We start from the raw sequence: 24039 nt of genomic DNA, 5'->3' as shown, positions 1-24039 counted from the left end.
CTCCAACATGTCCCCCTTCCAACTTCCTGTCTTTTTTTTTTCCTAAAAATAAAATTAAAAAAGAAATCCGTGAAGTCCCATTTAGTGCTGCCCATATGTGCATGAGCTGTGAGGTCATCCACTAGAACATAGGAAACACACCAGTTGGAACACTCTCAAGAATGGTTCTCCCTCCCCTGTAGCTATCATATGCCAGCAGCTCTTCAGTAAGACGCGTGAGACCTGGAGAGCGCCTCGGCCAGATAGCATGGAAATTTAGATTGGTTTGGTGGTTTGAATAGAAAATGTTCCTTTGCAGTCTTGGGCATTTGAACACTTAGTCCCCAGCAGGTGGCGCTGTTTGGGGAGACTTGGGTATTGCCAACTTGTTGGAGGAAGTATGACACGGGGTGGGGGTGGGCTTTGAGATAAAAATATCGTGTCTACTTCCGGTTTGCCCTCTCTGTTTTGTGCTTGACATTTAGGATGTGAACTCTCAGCTGCCCGTTTCTGCCATTATACCTGGTGTCCGCTGCCATGCTGCCGCCACGACTGTGGCCTCTGGAACCGTAAGCTTGGTCTCTGTGCCACATCACAGCACCAAAGTAATGAATCCAACAGCCTGCAGAGAACCTTACTATCCTATGAAAGCCAGCCAACAGGGAGGAGTCAATTAGAGATTGATTTCTCTGCATCCTGTAGTCAAAGTATGGGGTGTATTCAGCAACAAGGACTTACCATCTAGTTATGGTGGAAAACCGGGGTAATGGCAATAGCCTATGTTGTTTTGGAGACCTCTGAAGACACCCTGACTAACAACTTGAAGTGAGGTATTCTGATCTTAGCACTGAGATTTTCATTTAATAAGCTTCATCTTCTGGGCTTCTCCATCTATGCAGGGTAATTCTGTTTGAATGTTTGTTTATTTTGGAATTAGATTACTCGCTGGAAGATTTCAACAAGGCTTTTCTATACATGCTTGGTTTTAGTTAGCCTACCCGCTACTCCCTTCTCTACCCTGACCCTGTTCGATACACTCTTCTTTCATATAACACGTATTCTACTATCCCTGTAGCTACTCTTGACTAGAGTCTACTATATGCTTCTTAATTGAGTTGTGAGGTAGTAGCCATCCATATTGCTTCTATATACTCTTCCTTTAAATTAGCCCCACCCATTCCCCCCCCCCCATTTCTCCTTTACATCCACAACACTCCCTGTTTAAACCTCTTTCTCCAGTACCTTAGCTCTCTGGTTTTGTTTGACCTATAATCTACATCTTATCTCACTTAATGTGGTCCTATGTTCTTATAAAGTATTGCTGTGTGTCAGTCAGGTGACTAGGCTAGGACATAAGAACTACGTCTGTTGGCTGAGGTTCATAGGCCATGTCCTTCACTTTTCCCTTCCCCCCACTCCTCTTTCCCAACTCAGTGCCCCTCTACAGGGAAACTTTTGCTTCAGCTACCCTGCTGCTTGGTATGGAGGGTGGCGATGTAGAAGGTAGGGAACCTTTTGCATCAGCAACCCACACAATACTCTTCAAGCCAATGTCCCTATTAGGAAAGCTGGTATTTTCATCTGACTAATTATGTGTACTTTCTGTTGATTAGAGACCTCAGTTGGAAGAGGATGATTGATTCAAAACCCTTTAGCATATCATTGTTCCACGATTTTGCTTTTAGCTTATTGCTCTGAGTTTAAAATTGAGATACCGCAGTTCCTAGGCTAGCCCATGGAGTCCGGGGTTAGGTTGTGATCACAGTTACCTTCCAATGTCAAGATGTATTTTTTCTTTTTAAAAAATAGTGGTTTTACTATTTTTTTGAGAATTTAAAACAAAACATACTCACAATGTATTTTGGTTATAGTTATGCCCAACTCCTCCCCCTTAGCTCCACTTCATACTTCTGGACCTTCTCAATTTTATGTCCTTTTTTTTTTCATATAAACCCCTGATTCTAATTTGCACTTCCCATATGCTTTCCATCAGCCCAATGTGCTTTAAATCCATATGCAGTTTCTTTTGAGGTCTTTTGATCTATTTTAACAATCCTTTCCCAGGGTTCTAAACCTTAGAGTAAGTTCATTTTTATTTAACTCCATGCCCGGTTACCATCCCAAGGTGATAATTGCTTTAGCACAGGTCTTTTCCAACCTCAAAACAAATGATATTTTGAACCAAACAAAAAGGGAGGTAGCCATACTGTGGAGTGCCCAGCAGCAGTGCTGGCCTCCACTGATTAGATGGCAGTGACCAGTATTCCTCTGTTCCCACTTGTCAAAACCCAGAACATTCCAGACGTTTCCATGTGTCTTCTTGGGGAAAAAAATCTCTCCTGAGATTTTAAGAGTGCAAAATGTGTAAAATGTGCAGGACACAGCCAGAGTGGAAGCAGGCCTTACTCTTCCTAACAGGACCAGGGTGGGCCAACTTAGGTCAGAGACATTCGACCAGAATTTTGAAGGGTAAGAAAGAGTTCTCTGGTGGTCATAGAATAGTTTTAAAGGTACAAACAGGGAGGTGTCCCTGTGATTTGGCACTGACCAAACTCATATTTCCTACCATCCTCAAAAATTCTAGGGGTCACCTACCCAGTCCAGCTGGCTCCCTTTCAATGCTTTTGAAAACAATCGATGCTTATATGATTAGTGGACTCCTTCTCCATGGCAACTCCTTTGCTGCCTGAACTTGGCTCTGCACTGGTTTTGAGGAAGGATTGGCTTCCTTGTGCACACTCTGCTAAATGTGACTTTGTTTCTTTTAAGCATTCTGCCACTTAGGATATCAAGAGAGGAAGTCATGATGTAAGCTGAAGGTCTGACTCGGCCAGATTCAGGATTGTGAGGTATTTTCGGCATCACTTCAGATCATCCTTTTTTTTTAAGTTGTTGTATGTGGTTGTATGAATGAAAATAGCTCCCATAGCCCCATAGAGTGGCAGTATTAGGTGCTATGACCTTTTTGGAGTAGGTGTGACTTTGTTGGAGAAAGTGTGTCCCTGGGGATGGGCTATGAGGTTTCAAATGCTCATGCTAGGCCAAGTCAGTCTTCTCTCTCTCTCTCTCTCTCTCTCTCTCTCTCTCTCTCTCTCTCTCTCTCTCTCTCTCTCTCTCTCCCTTCTGCCTGTTGCTCCAGATGTAGATCTCTCAGCGACCTCCCCAAGACCATTTCTGCCTGCATGTCCCCGAGCTTCCCACCATGATGATAATGGACTAAACCTCTGGACTGTAACCCATCCCCAATTAAATGCTTTCTTTTATAAGAGTTGCCAGATCATGGTGTCTCTTCACAGCAAGAGAAGCCCTAACTAAGACACTGCACATTCATGAGTTAAGTTTGACTCACCTAGGGTATGATTCATTGGGTAATGTACTTGTCTAGGGGTGGGGAAGGAAGGAGTCTGGGATGAATGTAGGAGGAAAAAATTGATAGCAATTTCTTCCATTGCAAAACTCCATGGTAACACCGCAGTGGGTGGTGAAAGCCTCACAGTAGGAGTCAATGAATCACAAGGGAACCTCAATGAGTTTGACCATTTATTGATGCCACACAAAGACAAGCTATAATTACAATCTGATTTTAATACCGAGGTACTCATCCGGTACATAAGGAGTGGGGGAGCATAAGACAATGAACTAGTCATGTATGTCATACCACCATTTGGGAGGGCAATAATAGGTAGAAAGACATTTCCCCTACCACATTACTTTTACTGACACAACTTAAAATAAAAATACTTGAATTAAAAGACATATTTTATTTAGCAACAAGAGTATATCAAATATATTGGATAGGTTATAGCACCAGGAATCTCATGACATGTGGTCTTTCCCTGGGAAAGCGGATCACTGTGGATTGAGCACCAGATAGCCTGTCCCAGAGCTTTATCTTGAAGTGAGAAAGGAGAAAGTCAAGACTTGTACTCTCTAGGCTTGCAACACGTAGCTTTCAGAGAACTTCAGCTAGCTAGGTGGAAAGTTAGGGTCTGAAATACTATAAGCCTCAAACTGTGTTTCAGATTCTTGATGGAGGTTGTTCAAAACAGATTCCCTGAAAGCATTGCATTGGAATGCCAGTGGAGACATAGTTGTCTCAGGAGAACAGAGGAGGTGTGTGTGTGTGTGCTCTTGCTTTAGAAAACGTATGACTGAACAGTTATTCCTACACAAGAAAGCAATCCTTTGTTATGGGACATGATTCATGACTTGAACAAAGTAGTCACGATGAAGTTTCCAGGAAATATTGTACTCTTATGACACAATACTGTTTTGATGTGCAAGAATTAAATAGCCTATAACTTTTTGGAGAAGAACTAAGTCTACCACTCTGAAAAGCAATGTAAACCCGAAGTGATGTATTTAAGCACAAGATCCTGAGGTGGACCTCTCTGGCTCATGGTAAGTGTGTATCCAGTGTCTCTTGCTCAACTTCTTGCTCACACCTTCAAGAGGTTACTGAAGAAGGACATGGATGAAATAAACCAAAGCTTCATATTTGACCGTGAAGACACTACCAATTCTTGCTGTCAGAGTCATCCTAACAACCAAGGTTCTTCTAGCATCTCAAGCATCAAGGTTCTATGGAAACACCGGTAGCCCATGGTTGAGCAGGTGACAACTGAACAGCATGCACAAATGACACATACCATAGGAGTTCCACTCTGCTAGAAGAAAGGGATAGCCAGGATTGTATTGAGTAACTGGTGAAAGATCTAGAACAGAGCACCTGGCCAGACCCTCTTCACGGGCTTTTGATGTTCTCCACCACATGGGCAACAAATGACATGGTTTATTTTTTGTATTGAGCAATCTGGCCTAGTTTAACTTGCTGAGGTCAGTAGGAATCCAGGTTTGTTCCTGAGTTTTGTAAGCCTGGTCACACCCAGGACTCTGACGGATTGTACTTTACCCTGTGCTAGAACAGTACCAGGTTAAGCTAAATTCACATGGTTTACTAAATTATCCCATCCGAAAGCCTAGACTACTAGTCTTTGCAAATTTTCTCATTAGAAAAAGTCAGGTTCTCCTCTGCTTCTCCATTCATGCCACTGATAAAATAATACAAGTAAGTATGTCTCTGAAATTTCCATTTCATCAGAGCGTGTCATTGACCAGCAGTGTTTATATTTACAGACAGAGTATAAGAAAGTATGCTTACCTACACATAATTTCCCTGGCAAATATGTACTTTCTCCTATTTCTGGTATTCCTTTGAATCTTATCCAAAGCCCAGTGTTTTGTTTTCCACAGGAACTGACTAGAATAATACATACCAGTGACTTGGAAAGGAGTTTGAAAGTGCTGGGTGGTAGCAATGCATGCCTTTAATCCTAGTATTCAGGAGGCAGCGACAGGCAGAGCTTTGTGGGTTGGAGGTCAGCCTGTCTACAAAGTGAGTTCTAGGACAGCCAGGGCTACCCAGAGAAACTCTTTCTCAAAAAGCCAAAAAAAAAAAAAAGAGTTTAAAAACACATAATATATAATGTTATGTTCATGGTCTCAGAGCAAGTAAAACTGGCTTTAGCCTGCAGCACCATCTCACGCAAAGCAGATGTCTATCTGGAAGTTCATATATACTTATTCATATGACTACGAGCTAATGTCTCTGTTACCTCCTCCACCATCTAGGTATTAGCACCAGGTTCAATAGCACCACTCTGCTGAGTGAGTAGCTGGCTCCAGGGAGATGTGGGAGACTGTACTCCAGAATAAAGATGATACATATTGGTGCGTAAGCCTGCCACTATGTGATCCATCACACGTAGGCATACGTTGCTTCAAACCCTGTCAAGGGCTGGTTCTGAGCTCTTTCTCGGGGGCTTATCTGTCTGGACACACCCATCTGTCTAGCTTCGGTCCACTGGCTCACCTGGAAATTCGCTCTGAGTTCTAATCATGGCCTACTCTGCCTTCAGTAGAAGGCGGTGTCTGGAATAAGCGTTTTAACTTCTCTTTCAGTGTTCCGGACCCTCTTGACTTGCCTGGTCACCACAAGGTAGCTTAGCCTTTGTTTATGTGTGTATGCATATAAACATGCATGTGTGTTGCTAGAGATCAAACCTACATACTTGCACATGCTAAATATGAATTCTACCCCAGCTCTCTCTAGAGGCAAGAGAGTTTTAAAAATCGCTAATGGGTACACTAAATAAATCATCTCTCTTACTTTTTAGATCCTTCTACCTAAACTATAAATTTCTACTAAATTCCTACACTTAGTATAATTTATCTGAATCTTTGAAGTGGTTTAACCTGTAACCTCACTTTTCCTCTTCGGAGAGATAGGTTGATTGACAGCCATCACTCTAGTTATAGGAGTTTTTGTGCATGATCCCTTTGCACTGGGAGGATGGTAGGGCCTGAGGTCATGACCCAGACAGAAAGAAGCAGGACAGGAGAGAGAATGGCAGTCATCTGTTCTGTGGAAGCCAGGAAAATTCAGAAAAAAAAAAGGTTGCATTTTCTTTCTTATGCTAGCAAGAAGTTGATTTGCGTTCATTTGCAGCTGTAGGATTTCCAATAGAAACTGAGCTGAAGTCAGGGGTGACTTCTGAATCACTGCTCTGATCTCTGTGGGCTGCATGGACATCTGTGCATCTTCTCAATCTCAAATCTCCACGGTCTCTCCCAAGATTTGAGACTTCCAATTGTGAAGTCCTGCTGGGATGGGGGGAAGACTGGGGGCCAGCTGGCACTTCTTCCTCTCCTTAGTAACTATTGAGTGAATGTCCCTAAAAATTGCACTGGCGGCTACCCAAGACAGCCAAGGAGGATATATACATGAAGACAAATTAAAAGGATTATCTCTTCCCTGGGTAAGTGTGGCTCTGCTTCTTGATACTCTTGAGGTAGTTTGGGAAAAACCTGTTCTCTACTTTTATCTTTAAAGGGGAGAAGACATCTCTTTCACAGACTTGCCGAATCTGGTACTTTCCCAGGAACTCATCTCAGTTGCTGCAGAATTCTCTCAAATACCTTGTCTTCCTATCAGGGAGCAGCTAGCACCAAGCTTTCGGTGAAGAATATTTTGTGGCTAGACAAGCATATTGCATTTTGTTATGACCCAAAGTTGAACCTAGAATATGTAAAGTGAAATATTAATGAAGTGACCTTCTGGACCATGTTCTTGGGCAGCAGGCTGGGAAGGTTGATGATGGTGGCTTCGTTCTAGAGGGGGCCATGAGTTTGGAGCAACTGCTGTTTTCTCTGCCTCTGGGTGTGGATGCTCTGTGTCTGCGGACACGAGAGGCAGCACTGGGCTCTTACTGAGGGCACAGAGCATTTCCCCATGGATTTCAGCATCTGGCAGAAGCTGATGGAAAGCCTGTCCTGTGTGCACGTTAAATCTGTGGGAGATGAAAACAATAAGAAACGAATCAACAGTGGCAGTTAACAGAGACCCTTCCCTGGTCATCGCATGGGGAATGAGAGGCTGCGAAGTGCTCAGCCCTAAACAGGTCCTACATCTCACAGCCCTCCCCACAAGGCTCGGGGATGTCTGAGGAAGGGAAGGAGGGTTGTAGGAACCAGAGGGGGTGGACAACATGAAGGAAACAGTGCTTTCTAGACGCAGCAGGGCCATGGCACATTTGAACTCACAGCATGGTAAGAACATCACAAGATCTGAGCAAGCTCCAGCCAGAGCAAAAAACCCAGACTAGAAAAAGGAAATGGGCATGAAATCCCACCACCAGCTGAGGGGTGATTGACCTTAATAGCTGCTAGGAACAAGTCAATTTTCATTAATGATGTGATCCCTGTTTGTTTGCCCACACAATTGGGCAGGTTCCCACACCCAAAACTAGATAAACAGCAAGCCTTTGAAGGGTTCATCAAGGATAAAATTTAATTCAAGGGCAATTTGTGGGCAACCTGGTAGCTAGAAGGAACAGGCCTGTAGGTGCAGCTTTTGAGGGAAGTAAGTTCTCAGGGTAGCTCTGATCCCTTGTGACCTTGAAAGTTCTAGATAAGGCCTGGCCATCCCTGCTCTGTCCTTTAAATACACAAACTAGAAAGCAATATTGGTCTCTTTTCTCAATAAGAGTAAGTCATCCTTCATGATTCGCCTTGTGGAAAGTTTTCTGGCTCCTTTGCTGAAGAGGCTAGGCAGGAACACCACCACCGTGGCCCTGCCCTACCTGAGCAACCAGTCACCTACCAGCGCTCGTCTTACAGGCTTGCTGGTTGCATTTTTGGAATTCTGGGGGTCTGAGTTCATGGTCACAGAGGCACTGGTGATCTTCAGTTGTACTGTTTTTTGAGGGGATACAGAGAACGGTCCTCTTCTGAGAGCCACCGCCACAGGAAGTGGTACACTGAAAGAGACACAGGAAGAGTCACAGTTCCTTCCAAACACTACCAAGGGAGTATCTCTAACCCCATCACAGTCAACTGAGATAATGTCTAAATTACCAAGAGCCCCTTGGAGCTAGGCCCACTGTGAGATCAAGTGGTAATAAACACTGCGCCACCATAGTTGAAATCCAAATCAATCCAAGCTGTGAGTTTGGGCAGAGCCCAGTACTAGAGGCTGTTGAAATGACTTTCACTCAGGGTGCTAGTGGGTTCTCTGTAGAATGAGTTCCTCTTTCCCACATCTGAGAATGGCCTGCTGGTCCTATCACACAGCTACAATATTGGGTCCAGCTACCCGTGCTAGTACCATGGGACCATGCCAACTCTACCATATTTGACTCACCCAGGAGAAAGTACTTGGGTCAGCTGGTCACTTCCTCGGCAATTTGTAACAGACATGGAAAGAAATTCAACTTTAGTGTGAATGGTGCAAGAGTGAGTGTCGTTGGCGGCCACACTTCCTGCCAAGAAGCAGGAGCATAAGAAACCAGAAGTTAGAAACCGTGAGTGGGATGGAGCACAGCTTTGAGGAGGAAGGAGAACGAACGCCGCTTTGTAGGGTACAGTCTTGACTCTGACTAAAACTCTCAACACCAACGCTCATGTTGACATTGATGTATGACAGACATTCATCTTGATATTATCAATATGTGATGTGAAACAAAAGGAGAAAGGCTGAACTGGAAGGGAATAGAAGGAAATCTCACTGTTTAGGACATGGTGTTTTCCAGTTTCTCTGGTCAAGTACTGATTTGGGGCTAGAGGTCAAGCACGGGAAGAAGGGGTGACGCTGTTAGGAAGATGAGAGTAGTGTGTGAAAAGGGGGAGCTGGAGAGAAACAATGGACAATGGACATAAAGACTGCAGTGCATATAGGGCAGACATGGGTCTACAGGGCTTTGAATCTCAGTCTTGCTGGACCATGATTGCGCTCCAGCCCCACTGACGTAGAAACCACTACAATGGCAGGATTGGGCTCCCGCAGCAGTGGCTGAGTCTCCGGTTTATGGAAGCAACTTCCTTGAGGCAATTCCTAAGAATGTGATAAATTGTGACTATTTTCTTATTTTATTTGTGGTAAAATATAAAGAGGATCCATAAAATATTCTATTTTAAGCTTGCACACACACACACACCCTTTTCTGTTTTGTTTTTGAGATAGCGTCTTGTTGCATCGCTCAGCTGGCCTTCAATTCATGGTCATCCGGCTTCCAAGTGCTGGTGTTCCAGGTGCATGCCACTGCACCACGCTCCACTTTAAGTCTTTTTAGGTACACAGTGCAGCAGCCTTGAGCTCATTCTCGGTGTATACCAAGCATCTACTGAACTTTTTCATCTTATCAAACTAAAACTGCATTTTAAAACAACTTATCATCTTTCATCTCTACCCCAGCTCCTGAAGAACACCTTTCTATCTTTTTAATCTCCTTTGATCACTGTAGGAATCTCACTGAGTAGAATAAGACAGTTGCCTGTTTGTGACCAACTTATTTCAATTAGCATAATTACTTCTAGTTCATCTGTGCGGCAGTGTGTAGATTTCCTTTCTAAGTTGACACAATGCCCCATTTATGTCCATCCCACAGTGCTTTTACATTCATTCATTGAAGGACATCTGTGCCGGTTCCATGTTTTGGCTTCTGTGATGTACATACACACTTACAGTTTTTTTTATTTTACACTATGATTTGTTATTTTTTTAGACTTATCTTTTTTATACGAGCAAAACGTCCCGGAACAGAATCAAGTTCCCCATTCTCCACGCTTTACAGCAATCAGTATGATTTCCAATGAATATTCACTGTCTAAGTGGCTCAAAAGGTGGCTGAAGAGAAGTCATTACCCTGAGAAGAGTCTATTTGCCACTTGAGGTATCATTGGAGGCCCAGAACACTAGATAAGACAACTTCCAGATGGAGACACCACCAATCAGCTCTGAAGGCGGCTCACAAAAGCTCATTTCTCGCTGAAACCTCTTAGATAGGTGACAGGTGACAAATAGGACTCTTCTTAATGTCTACACCTCTGTTTTATTTTACTGTATATAAAGCATGAAGCATAATGGGATCTCATGGTTGAATTAGAGAGCGTTTTCTGTGACTAAATCTAAAGATAATTTTAGTCAGTCAGTTCACCTCAAATATCCCACAGGTATTGGCAAGAAAGAATGAAATAACTACTCAGATAAAACATGCAGGGCCAATAAAAGTCTGTAAGAAAGGTCAGAAAGAAGAAAGATTGAAAATAATTAAGCCAGATTCTGGAAGAGTCCTGGACTAGGGCTTTGGGGAATTGGGATTTCTGGCTATTTATCATCCTGGATAATTTAATCCTCCTTTCTTTTTCTTCATCTGTATGATCAGATAGTTTCAAGTGTAGTCATTTGGTTTCCTATTTCCATGATAAACACTGACCAAAACCATCTTGTGTGTGTGTGTGGGATTGTCTTACAGTTACATCCATCATCCAGGGAAGCCAGGGCAGGAACCTGGAGGCAGAAACTGAAGCAGAAGCCATGGAGGAATGATGCTTACTGGATTTCTCTGAAGCTTGCTCAGTTTGCTTTCTTACACAACCAAGGACTGCCTGCCCAGGGGTGGCATCATCCATAGTAGGCTGCGCTTTCTCACTTTAATCATGAATCTATTTACTATAGAACTCAGTCAGATAGGACAAGTCGCACTAACAGCAGAATTTTCCTCTGAGATAGGGAACTTTCATTCCTCCCTATCATTAATGAGACAGTGTTATTTATGCAGCCAATAAACTTTGGGAGGCTAATAAATCTTGCTGTCAGCTACAGTTTAATTATTTTGTTTACTTCTCTATCAAAGAGGCTGGCCATCTGGCAAACGCTTTGTGGGGCAGAAGAAAGGTCCAAACTTACAAAGTCAGACTAAACCTAAAGCTTCAAGACATAAGAGACTGTATTCATGTCTAAAAAAAAATTATAGTGAACCCAAGGACTTGGGACCCAAAATAACCTCTCCTTGGACCTTGTGCTTCTGGAACATTTGTTATTTGATCTTTTCTCTTTAGAAAGTATTTGACATTCTAGTCTCTTCTAAACTCCAGATAATGAACACGGACTCACAGCAGCTATGAGACAACTTTCAGCAGACCTGGAAGTGGTACTTAAGGGATGAACAATGAACGTGGAACGCATGGAAACACGTTAGAGACCAGTGAGCATGGTGAATATCCATAAATCCAAGGGAAATTAATGTTGAATCTAAGGTAGAATGGTCAGAGAGGTGATTCAGAGGTTATGGTACTTTCTGCTCTTCTAAAAGACTCAAGTTCAGGGCCCACCATCCACACCAGGTGCTGACAACCCCCTGTAACTCCAGCTCTGGGGTATTCCATATCTGTACGCTCCAAGGGCATTGCACTCAGGCATGTACACCCACTTGTATGTAGACACTCATGCAGATGCATAAATAAAAAAATAAGGCACAGTTGCTATGAAGGGGAAAATGGGAAAAATGGTTGGGAGAGATTTACCTGGGGATCAGGGAGGGAGGGCAACCCAGAGGGTTAGGGAGGAGGCGGGGATAAATAACATTAAAGATGTTTGGAAGTGACATAGAGAATCATAGTATTTTATGTTTACATAATAAATAAACACACACACATATCTATCTATCTATCTCTCTCTATCTCTATCTCTATCTCTATCTCTATATCTATATCATCTCTATCATCTCTATCTCTATCTCTATCTCTATCTCTATATCTATATCTATATCTATCTATCTATCTATCTATCTATCTATATATATATATATATATATTTGAAACTGCCACTTGGGGTAACAGTGATCCCTTCAAAACTATACTGTCTAACAAAAACCTCAGTTCCAGACAAGTCAGGGGAGTGCAAGGGATCCTCTCAAACAATATACATTATTGCTGTTGCCCTGGATGTCTTCCAGAAAAAGAAGGTAGGATCCTATTGCTGAAGACATCACATATTTTGGACAGAGGACCTGGAAGAATATGTCTGGACCTGACCTGGAAGCCTCCTGGCTGAGGACTAGCCCCCATTTCAGAGGAGCTCTTCAAGCTGACAAGAGAGAAAAGTGGTCAGGAGTCCTATGCGGATGTAAATCCTATGGACCACAGCAATGACCAGCATGGCAGAGATTCTGAAAGGACGACAGTGGTTCTGATATTCTGGGGGTAACCAACAGTTGTGCAGTTGGACTTAAGACCCGATCGATAGGAGGGGATTTATGCTTGGCACTGTAAATATAACCAAGCATTGGCTGGTAAGGCATTGGACTCTAGGTGATAACCCACTGTCGCCACTTTCCTAAGCAATATCATGACTCACTACAGTTACCCTTATGTCTACACACGAGTGTAGCTCTCATCCCTCAACAAAGAAGCAGTAGAATGAGGTCATTACAGAAAGCTGCAACTGAACAAAATGCAGAGCTCAGCTGGTGGTAGCGTGCCTGCCCCCAATTAATGCAATCATAGCATAATCCTTATGCCTAAGGCTCAGGGAACACTGTAGAGAGGAGGTGGTAAGATCCTAAGAGCCAGAGGACCAGGAATTCTGCTCTCAGACAGTCTCTCCCAGGAAAGTACAGAGAGCACGAGGTATGGCGGAGTAGGGAAGAGGGTTTGAATCCGAGAGGAGCTGGGGAAGTGTCGAGCAAATATAATCGTGATACATTGTATGAAAATCTCAAAGAATTGATACAGAACTAAAAACATTTAAAATCTCCATAAAAATATTAAACGTGCCCCCTTTTCATTCAGTTCTACAATCTCCAATCTTTTTGTTTGTTTGTTTTGTTTGTTTGTTTGTTTGTTTTGAGACAGGGTTTCTCTGTAGCTTTGAAGCCTGTCCTGGAACTAGCTCTTGTAGAACAGGCTGGCCTTGAACTCCCAGAGATCCCCTGCCTGCCTCTGCCTCCCAAGTGCTGGGATCAAAGGCGTGTGCCACCTGCCACCACTGCCTAGCTCATTCTCCAATCTTATCAGCAAAGTTTCATGTAAAGGGATCTGTAAATTTAGAAATTTCTTAAAATGTGCTATAAAGTTTCTTTGTGGTGATAACAATAATAATAATAATAAACACTGAATGTATAGTCAAGGCAGAACAAGGCACCTATAACCAACTCTTACCAGGTCCCAGTCCCCTGTGGACCACTGGCAGCAAAGGTGACTGTTGCAGGGCCTAGTGGATGCAGGTCTTTTTGTCCAATCACAGAGGTCTCCTGGGCAAGACACTTCTCTCTCCTGAACACCTCCTCCACAGGACCTAGAGCACTGGCATATAACACAGAGAGGCAGAGAACTGAGGCGGTGGAAAAGTCAACAATAAGAGCAAACTTTTTGGCGTCATTTTGGCTGCATGCTAGAGAACTTACTAACGGCGTTAGAACCTGGAGCCTCCTCACATGCCCCTTAAAGGACTGGTCTTTCAGAAGAGATGCAAGGCTATCTCCCCAGCACAGAACAGACTGGATGTTATCTAGTGCAAGTTTTTGGTAACAAAAGTGGAAATTTTAGAATTTCAAATTTGTGATGATGGGGCTGGAGAGACGGCAGAGCAGTTAAGAGCACTGACTGTTCTTCCAGAGGAATCAGGTTCGATTCCCAGGACCCACACAGTGGCTCAAACTGTCTGTGCCTCAAGTTCCAGGGAATACAATGTCCTCTTTTGGCCTCTGCAACCCATGGTATAGAGATATGCATGCAGACAAAATACCTATCCACACAAATACAAAGTTTTTATATTTATTTTTATTAATTTATTAATTTTCCCTGCTCAATCATAGTTTCCCCTCCCCCCTCTTTCTCCCCCTCCTCAATCCCCCCATTCACTCCTCCTCCTTTCTCTTTAGAAAAGGGCAGGCCTCCCATGTATATCAGTCAGTCATGGTATATCAAGTTGCAGAAAATTTTAAACATATTTTATTAGCTCTGCCACCCTGCAAGGGTGACAGAAAAATGGGACAGTCTTCCTTTCCCACTATATAAAGTTTTAGAATGGAAGCTTCTTTTAGTAAAGTTGATGGGCTTGGTGAAGACTGTGATACATGGATAGAAATACTCAGAAGATAAATTCAAGAGAGCAAGATGGATTTCTGGAGGGACACATGTCTAAAAAGGTCAGGTTGTTGCTTATCAGAATGATTTTACATGATACATTGTCTTGATTGCATGATGCTTCCAAGAGGAAATAATTCACTAATAATCTTTGAAAAAAAGATAGTGCAAAACCACCTTGAAGATGCCTAGCTATGACACAGTTACAACAATAACAAAAGGTGGTTGTCTTATCAATGTCAAGTACATCTCTTGAGGCACTATGTGTATGGTGGTATCACAGAAAATAGGAAAATTATATACAATTAGCCACATAGCCCCCCAAAAGACCTAACAGGTTGTCTTCAGAAAATTCCAGCTTCGAGAATCAACCTATATTCCTGCCCCGGATTTATTCAATCTGTTTGTAACCCTATGTGAGGAGCAAAGTAGAATTCAATCTTTGGATTCTTGTGGCGCTGCATGTATGCAGATAGATTCAGGGCCACGTGGCCACATAGAAGGAAAAGAAGATAAATATTACCGTAGCTCGGTGGCTCTCAGATTAGCGGTATCAGCATTTCTCCTAGAGGAGATATAAATTCACCCGAGAGCCCTAATTGGACCCCGTGGGCATCATCCTGACCAGAGGATTTTGAAGCATGCTAACAATTGACTAGCACGGATGTAGAGATGTTGTTATAGCTAAAACACACCAGTCCTTTAGTTAGTCTGCGATGGCTGACATTTCCAAAATGGGCCCCAAATATTCTCACGACGGCAAGCCATTAAATGACAACCGGCGAGTGTAAGCATCTAAAGTTGTATAATCTCTAAACTGCTCCGGGAGTTACATCTCTTTTCTCTGTCGTATCTTCAAAGAGAAATTTTCCAACTTCATGCTTTTCTCAGAATAAAGACATTTAGAAAGGTTGGTGGTAGGAGGTCTTTGGGGAACAGGTTGATATTGGGGATCCCCTGCCACTGAAGAAATACAAAGATAATCTTTTACATAAGACCTGACTGGTAGATCATCATTCTAGAAGTGTTGAGTCAAGGTCTCGCTATATACACTTGGCAGGCTGGTGGCTCCATTAGCTCAGTATGTAAACCAGGCTGGCCTCCAATTCATAGAGATCTGCCTTCCTCTGCCTCCCAGGTGCTGAGCTTAAAGGCATGCGCTACCACTCCTGACTTCTGACTACCCATTAAAGGCATGTGTTACTACTTCTGGCCTCTGAGTACTCATTTCTGATTGCCTGAAAATGCTATTTCTCTTGACTTGGAAATCTCAACTTCTCTGTAATTTTTTTCCCCAGCATTTGAAACATTTACCTGAACAGGTCCAGGCTATACTTAGCATAAGGGAGGAACTTGGAGGCCTAGTTCCATGCATGGGAGCCGCAGGTGCTCCATGTACTCTAGAGTTGAGTAACGAAGGGAAGGAAGGAAAATAGAGGACCATGTCCCACACCGCCCCAGGAAACACCACATAGTGGTTCTGAGACCTAGGAGTCAACTTGAGTTAGTGGACAAGCATGAAGTAGGAAGTCCCAGGGGAATCAACTTTCTGGGCTAAGTCTGTGTCTTCAGGCTGTGAAGCTCCCTGTTCTCTTTCTCTGTACATAGCAGGTATTCCTAAAGAAAGTTAAAGCTTCAGTCTTTGTCCGCAGCTCACTCAGCTCTCACTGAGCCAAGTTCTACAGAGAGGCAGACACAGACACTAGCTAGAGTCTGCCTTACATCTGAATAAATAGTTTATCATTTATTTTCTAGCTGTGTAACCTCACGTATGTTTTTCAACCTTGCTTAGTTAAAAGTTCTTTATCTATAAAATGGAATGAATAAGGGCTACTGCCCATATCTCTGTGAGGTAGCAGATAAAATGCACTATGGACACACTCACATGACATTATAATCTTGGCTTCTCATCTTTGTCCTGTGCATGGGTATACTTAGAAGTATTATCTTAGCTATTGATTTATTTATCTACTGGGAAATGAAAAAAATAACCTTTTCCCCATAGTCTGGTAGCATCAGAATCCAGCAGAGACATTCCTCTCACCAGAGAGGCACACACGGTCTCTTTTCTTGACGCAAACAATCATCTGGGTATTTAACTGAGATAGGAATCTAAAACTACGTGGTGGGGGAAGGACCTCACCGTCACTCTCAGGTTGACTGAAGAAGGCTCAGACCCGAGTGCGAGGCTTTTATAAACAGCTCGTCAAAGTAGTCTGTTTTGAATCATTTCATTGTGTTCCTATCCCCAGCAGGGTCCCCAATTATCCAATATATCCATTGTGAGACTGAGTTCTTATAAAACCCTGCACTGTCACAGCCGAAACCATACCTATCATTTCCCAGTGGATTTCTTTCAGCTCCTGCGAAGGTTTGACCTGCTGTTTCTCCCATACTGTGTCGGATCACTAAATGGAACTGAATCTCTGGCATGACTCCAGTGTGGTCCTCTGCAACTTCTAGACTCGTGTTAGTAGGGCAACTCATGACCTATTGGACGCAAACTTGGGGACGCTGCAGATGCCGTATAATACGCTGTGTAAGGCACCCTTTTGGGGGCATTACCTGGCTCCAGGGCTCCACGTGCCATTCTTCACAAGGCTTCAGGTTACAGCTCATACTCAGCGGAGGAGGGAGGCCGGCTAGGAACTGGCAGTGAAAGGGCCTCAGGCTCCGGTGGTGGTCCAGGCTGTCCATGCACTGGATCTCACGGATCTTGAAGCCTCCACTGCAGTTTCGGGAGCACTGAATGGAGAAGAAGAGAAGCAAAGACAGAACCTGAGTCCTTGGCATTAGGGCTCCATACCCCATGGCTGTTCAAGTTTCAGGCTCCTGGGGTGGACAGGTCATGACTAGTCTGCACCGACTCTGTTTTCTTTCATATTCATAGAGAGGCAATAACATAAGCAGATCTTCTGCTTAGGGTATCCTGGTGTCAAAAAAAATCCCATGTTCAGATGCATGAGAGTTTGGACATCGGTCAACAGTGGGTGAGGATCCCAGTTTCGTCTCTCACTGTTTCATGAGCCTCTGTTGACTTTGTCATTGAGCCCAAGATGACGTATTTATAAACTGGGATGTGTAACTGCCACCTCACAGGTTGCTAGAAGAATTGTGAACTTGTGGCAGTGGAGAACCTGCCCTGCCAGCACAGGGTACAGCCTGTCCCAGAGGGTGGCCATCCCTGCTGAATATCTGCATTCACTTCAAGCAAGAAAGCACAGAATGCCTCCTGGGATGGGGCATTTTGGTCCCAATGGAAGGACCACTCTCACCAACCACTTTTACTTCTTCCTCGGAACTGCACTAGAAACCAGTTTTATCTATGTCTCAGAACACAGCATATCCTGTCTCTTAGGAAGGGCTTATATTAGAGAACTGAGCTGAATAACTGTCCAGTGTCCTGACTCCCAGGAGTGGGCAAAGCTGTCATTACCTGCCTCAATCACGGAATGTTTGCCTGACGGGCACATGTCCACAGAAAGCTCACACACAGGCCTATTAGCAGCCCTCTTCCTCCAGCTCCAACCCCGTGATGCAGTCCCTGCATCCTGCTCTGCATCAGGACATCGCAGGGTTCACCTGCTGGATTTTCATGTCATTCGGACCAGGACAGCACTGGTAGCTTTGGCTGCCCGTGGTCAGGACTGTCTCCCTTCTGCTTTTGATTGGATTCGAGGGCTTTCCAGATCCCTTTGGTTTCTGCATTTGCCATGTGTTTGGACTTGAAGTGGGAGGACGGGAGGCAGATGCCGACACTCGCCAGGAGACTCTCCTGAGCTCAACAGTGTGCCCTTGTGGTCCTTATATCCTAAAAGTCCCTTGCTTCACTTTCTGAATTACATCTACCACTCTTTCTTTAAGTGCCAGATAAAACAAGAGCACTAAAAGCACTTCCCTTACCACAGCATGTGCACATGGCTATGTCATTTCCCACAGCTTGTGAGTACGGTTATGCACGTGGCAGTGTGGGTTTGTCGCTGTGGCACAACTGTGGAGATCAGAGGACAACCCTGTGGAGCTGATTCTCTCCCTCCAGCTCAGATGGGCTTTGGGGCTAGAACTCGGGTCATCAGGCTTGTGAGGCGATCACCCCTTCCCACCAAGCCATCTCATTACTTTTTAGAATAGAGGTTTTCCTTAAATAAACCGCCTCCTATTATTGATTTCCATTCCTCTGTAGCACAGCACTTGAAATGCAAAAGCTCTCATTTATTTTTGCCCATGGGTTCTGTCAACTGTCACTGTCATGGCGGAGGGACCCTATCTACCCTGTCACCATCACTGCCGTGGCGGAGGGACCCAATCTACCCCGTCCAGTACAGCATCGCCAGTGCTTAGCATGGGGCTAGGCACAGTAAGAATGGTCAGTATGGATTTGTTTTTTTTAAAGTGGTCATCAGTATTTTTTAAAGATTTATTTATTATGTATACAACATTCTGCCTTAAATAAATAAATAAATAAATAAATAAACATTCTGCCTCGATGTATGGCCGTACGCCAGAGGAGGGTGCCAGATCTCAGTAAAGATGGTTGTGAGCCACCATGTGGTTGCTGGGAATTGAACTCAGGACCTCTGGAAGAGCAGCCAGTTCTCTTAACCTCTGAGCCATCTTTCCAGCCCCCTCAGTATGGATTTGTTGAGTCAAGAAAAGGAATTCTGAGAAACTGAAGGTTGGACCTTCAAAGGGTAAACCAATCTTCGCAGCACCACCAGATAAAGAGAATTGCCCTTCTTTCCTCCCTTCCCCCTTTCCCCTCATCTTCTTTCTCTCTATCCTTCTTTTCTATTCCTTCTTCTCCATCTCTTTCCTTCTATTTTGCTGTGTTCATTTTTTTTTTTTTGAAGATAGGGCATCTTGCTACATGGCCCAGATCAGCCTGACACTTGTGAACCTCCTCCTGCCTCAGCTTCCTGAGTGCTAGGACGGCAGATATGTGCCTCTGTGCCCAGCAATAGTGTGTTGTTATCCTCTCAATTCTTTACTGAGATTTCATTGACAGTCTTGACTGAGAAAACGTGCCGCCGAGAAAGGGATGTATTCCTGGAGGATGGCTATACATTACCCTTTGATTCTCCTCTCTAATCAGGAAACATCATGCTCTCCTGGCTTTCACAGAAATCATCAGTGGAGGACCATGACTGAGCAGAAAATTGTCTCTCAAACCCTTTCAGTAGAAGATTCCAAAAATACTGCTCAATCTTCCCACCACTGTCCTGGAAGAGTCACCAAGGTACCTGGGAAAACCTTGGCCTGTGTCGTAGTTTGCTTTCTGTTGCTATGATAAAAGTGTCCTGCGAAAAGCAACTGAATCAAGAGAGAGTTTCTTTCGGCTATAGTTGTAGATTCCAGCCCACGTAACAGGACTCACAGTGGCAGGATTCCGAGGGAGCTGGTCGCACCCCATGCTCGAGAAGCAGGGAGGAATGCTTGTGTTCAGTTAACTTTCTCTTCTTCTATGCTCCAGAAGCCACCCTAGGGAAAGGTGACACCCACAATAGAAGGGTCTTCCCGACTCAATTAAGTTAATTGTGATAACCTCACAGGCATGCCTAAGAGGCTCTCTCCCAGGTGATTCTAGACTCTCTTAAGCCATCACCACTAAACACCACAGCCTGTGACCTAGGAAGACATGGACCCTCATGACAAAGGGGCAGACAGATGCTCTCATGCCTCCAGAAATCAAGTATGGTCAACACTAGCCAGACACCTTCAACAAAACACACATTTAAAACTTTATCTTCTTTTATGCATTATCCAAAATAAATAAATAAAAGTAAAAAAAAAGTAGTTGCTACTTTAAAGTTAATTAGTTAGTTTATTGTTTATTTATTTATCTATTTTTGATTTTTTGAGACAGGATTTCTCTGTAGCTTTGGAGCCTGTCCTGAAACTTGCTCTGTAGACCAGGCTGGCTTTGAACTCCCAGAGATCTGCCTGCCTCTGCCTGCCTAAGTGCTGGGATTAAAGATGTGTGCCATCACTGATTGGCTAAAATTAGCTTTATTAAGAAAAGGAAATTTCACAAGAAACAAGTATAAAATGGGCTTTTATTTTCTTAGGGTCTATTTGTTGCTATGAATCACTGTTACTGAATACAATTTCCCAATTAGCACGCTTCTGTTGTTGAAAGTATATTCACACAGTTAATGGGAAATGAAATTTACTAACAAGCTACAGACAGTCACAAGGAAGACCCTCACGGACTCTATGCCTCTGTTTAGTTTTCAAGGGGCGTCACTTTCTATTAGGAAGGCAGAAGTGGCAGTGTATTGACTTCACTTCACTCCTCAAGCCACTCTGCTTTTGTATGCAGAAGGCCAATTGCTACATTCCTAATACAGAGCCTGCAGGACAACTGAGGATGGGAATCAGGCTCAGCCGAACAGAAAAGCTGGCTAACGCTCTGTCAATGTCAAGTAAGCCTGATAGTTTTCTAGTTACAATGTCAGGTGCTTTCACTGAAGTGTTTTGCAAACCAAATCAAGTTACAATCAAGCAACCAATAACAACAAAAAACAAACAAAGAACAACAATATCATGAAAACTATTCTCTTTTTGCATGGATGTTTGGGTTTCATGGTGGATAAGTGCATAAAGTACATTGGGTACAGAAAACGTGAAATTTAATCCAAGTCTCCAGAGCTTCTGTTCAAATGCCTGTCCTAACTATAGAAGCTCATTGAGCTGTATAGACTTTAGGTCTGGCTAATTTTAGTGTGTGATGTTTTTATTTATTTGCATTTCTTGTAATGAGTTTACGAAACTAAAGAGAATAAAAATACCTTTATTATTGGACTCATTGATAGAAATAAAATGGAATGTCCACCTCTTCTTTTTGGGGGTAGTTTTTGTTACCTCTTACCAGCTGACCAGGCAGCGGGGTGAAGGAGGGGAGCAGCTGCAGCTTATATCATAACCTGCCTTGGGTATAAAGCCTTTCCGCAGTCACTACGGCCTGTGTGCTTCCCTGAACGACACGTGCACTCCTCAATAGTGTTCAGCTGTTACAATTCTTTCTCTTGTTCTCTTGCCTGTTCTGTCTGTCCGCCTCTCTTATGTCCCCATTCTAACATGACCTTTCGCTCTTTTGTCCCACCCCCAGTAAATCCCTTGCCCCAGACCCTTGACGTGTGGCATGTCGTCTCAGTGGCAACCTTGGCAGGGCCTGCCAGAAGAACCCATTTCACAGCTTTAGCATTACGGTTTTGATTTGTGTCATCTTCTTCACATTGGACTTGTACCATCTTCAGAGACATATAATAAGGAAGTTAGGGAGTACAGGGTCAGGAGGTCACCACAGAGCATTTCATTATGACCCTGGCACCAAGTGGCTGTATGAGTGTGGATGAATAACTTCTCTAAGACACTGTTTCTCCACGGATGCCAAAATAAGGATAAGCTGCTGGTTAAATGGTACTAACATTCCCAAGCGTCAGAAAGAAGCATGGATTACTACAGTTGTATTTGAGAACCCAAAGTTCCTTTAAAAGAACGTCTTCCTTTTTATTTTTTTTTCTTTTGCTAAACACCTTCACAAGACCTTTAAAATCAAGTAGTGATTGAATGACATACATTGAACTTGACAGATTCTACAAACATGAAGACACACAGTTGGGTTGGTAGAGAAGAGGAGGATGTATCTGGGAGGAGTCAGGTGGTGAATATGATCAGAATATAATGTATGAGTTTCTCAAATAATCAATAAAACCATTCCTAAAATTTTCATCATCCCTCTGTTCCCCCACTTCCTTTTTTCCCTTTTATTAAACAGTTAGCATGTTCCAAGCTCTGCATCTCTAATGCAAGTGCTTTGTAATAATGGTGTGCTGAAGAGATTTACATCAATAAAGAGTAGCTCGTATTCCATAAGTATCCAAGACCTCATGATGTTGCAAAGAAGGGATGGTCAGCGTCACCCCACAAACGGAGGAAAGGCTTTAGTAAAGGAGGGGAGCTTAGGCTAAATCTTTAAAATAGGTGTTGAAGGCAAAGTAGAGAGGGGGCACAGAAGTGGAGAGCGTGCCAGGCACAGAGGCCCACACTGCCGTGCAGCAAGACTTGTCTGCGAGAAGCAGGCTGGTCAGAATATGAGACGAGGGTGAGGGAGGGCAGAGAGATAGTCAGAGGCCACCGTGGAGGGTCTTGTGGTCTGTACATCAGTAATCCTGGGGTGAAGCTTTCTGTGGCCCTAATTGCACGAGATGACTAGATTTGTATTCTGTTGCTTACAGCTATTTTTTTTCCTTAGTCATCTCTAAATTTTATATGCTTAGTGGTGTAAAAGACATCATGCTTTAAAAACAGAATAAATTATTAATATATCCAGGGTCAAATAAATGCATATATTTTCAGTGTATCATTCACTTTCTTGCCACTCAGTTTTGCTTCCTGGGGATGAAAATGCCTCTCTGATATATAATTCTACATGTCGGCTTTTATGCATTAAATTTTAATATAAGTTTCTAGGAAAGTGCTTTGGATGGAAAAAGGCGTCTATTTGTATTTGGTAAGGCAAAGGCTATAGCCCATCTTATGCATTTGTAAAACATTCAGCTCTATAAAATGTAGCAAATACCACAGAAACCCTGCAACTCAAGAGATGTGCGAACCTGAACCAGAATAAGACCGAGTCATTAACAATCTATGAGGCCGATGCTTCTAGGTTAGGCTGCAGTCTCCTCTCATTTTTAGCAAAACTCCAGATGATGAAGTCAGCTATTGCTAAAAGAAAATTGCCTCGAGGGGGCGGGGAGGGGGGGAAGATGGTAATCTGTTTGATTTAATTCCAAAGAGGACAATGCTTAATTCAAGAAACACAGCAGGGCGACTGTCAAGTCATTGGTTGGCAGAAAGGAAGCAACACTGTCAGGAAGTGTGTGGGACTGCAAACCACAGGTGCATTGGGTGTCAGCCCCACCGCAGGGGTCTTCGGGAGCATCTTTGTTGCATTTCTCTCGACGTTTTCATGTCCCTCAGAATTCATTCTGTTACGCAGCTGCTGTACGTATTTATTACGCGGTGTTTCCTCCCATCTACAATGCTAAGATTGTTTTTCAGAACTGAGACTATGCAGAATGAGGTTCATAACCAAGTGGGTTAGGAGAGGAAAGACTCCAAACCTCAGTTTCCTCCAAAACCTCAACGGAGATTATAAATTCTTTGTTAAGTTAGTAACACAATGGTTTTTGAAAGCTCCAGCACCAGGCACCTGAGGGTCTTGGTAAGTGCTGGCATCTGCAGGTGACCGAAAGCTCATGGAAGTTCATGGAAAGTCGAGCACTTGGCTTAGCACTGGGCAAACAGCTTCTCTAGTCAGTACTCCTAGGACAGGATTCACCTGTCCATCGGCCTCTTGCTCCAAGTCTAAGAAGTCAGATGTTAACAAACACCTAACAGTCACTTCCGGACCTTCACTACCTTAGTCTTGCCTAGAGCTTTTCAATTTTGAATAGGCTCTTGGCATTTATTGTTTTGCTCACTGTTTGAATCTAGGATGTTTCTCAAAGGTACATGTGGGAAACCTCGTTCCCCAGCACGGTGCTATTTGGAGGTGGCAGAAATTTTTTTTTTGAATTTATTTATTTATTAAAGATTTCTGTCTCTTCCCCGCCGCCTCCCATTTCCCTCCCC

The 24039-nt window shown here is 43.5% G+C and overlaps 1 protein-coding gene across 1 annotated transcript in view; it reads right to left on the bottom strand.

The window, feature by feature from the left end:
- Positions 1–3506: 3506 nt before the first annotated feature.
- The window catches only part of Adamts12 (ADAM metallopeptidase with thrombospondin type 1 motif 12), a 238375-nt gene continuing 217842 nt past the window's right edge, over positions 3507–24039 (bottom strand). The window contains exons 21-24 of the mRNA XM_005356634.3: positions 16969–17148; positions 13477–13620; positions 8141–8297; positions 3507–7328 (exon numbers count right to left, since the gene is read on the bottom strand). Of these exons, the coding sequence (XP_005356691.1) occupies positions 7150–7328; positions 8141–8297; positions 13477–13620; positions 16969–17148 (660 nt within the window). The 3' untranslated portion in view covers positions 3507–7149. The remainder of the gene's footprint in view (positions 7329–8140; positions 8298–13476; positions 13621–16968; positions 17149–24039) is intronic.

The sequence above is a fragment of the Microtus ochrogaster genome, chromosome 19, assembly GCF_000317375.1.
Source record: "Microtus ochrogaster isolate Prairie Vole_2 chromosome 19, MicOch1.0, whole genome shotgun sequence".
NCBI lineage: Eukaryota > Metazoa > Chordata > Mammalia > Rodentia > Cricetidae > Microtus > Microtus ochrogaster.
Note: the sequence above shows the minus strand (reverse complement) of the source record. Positions and strands in the feature narration are given on the sequence as shown.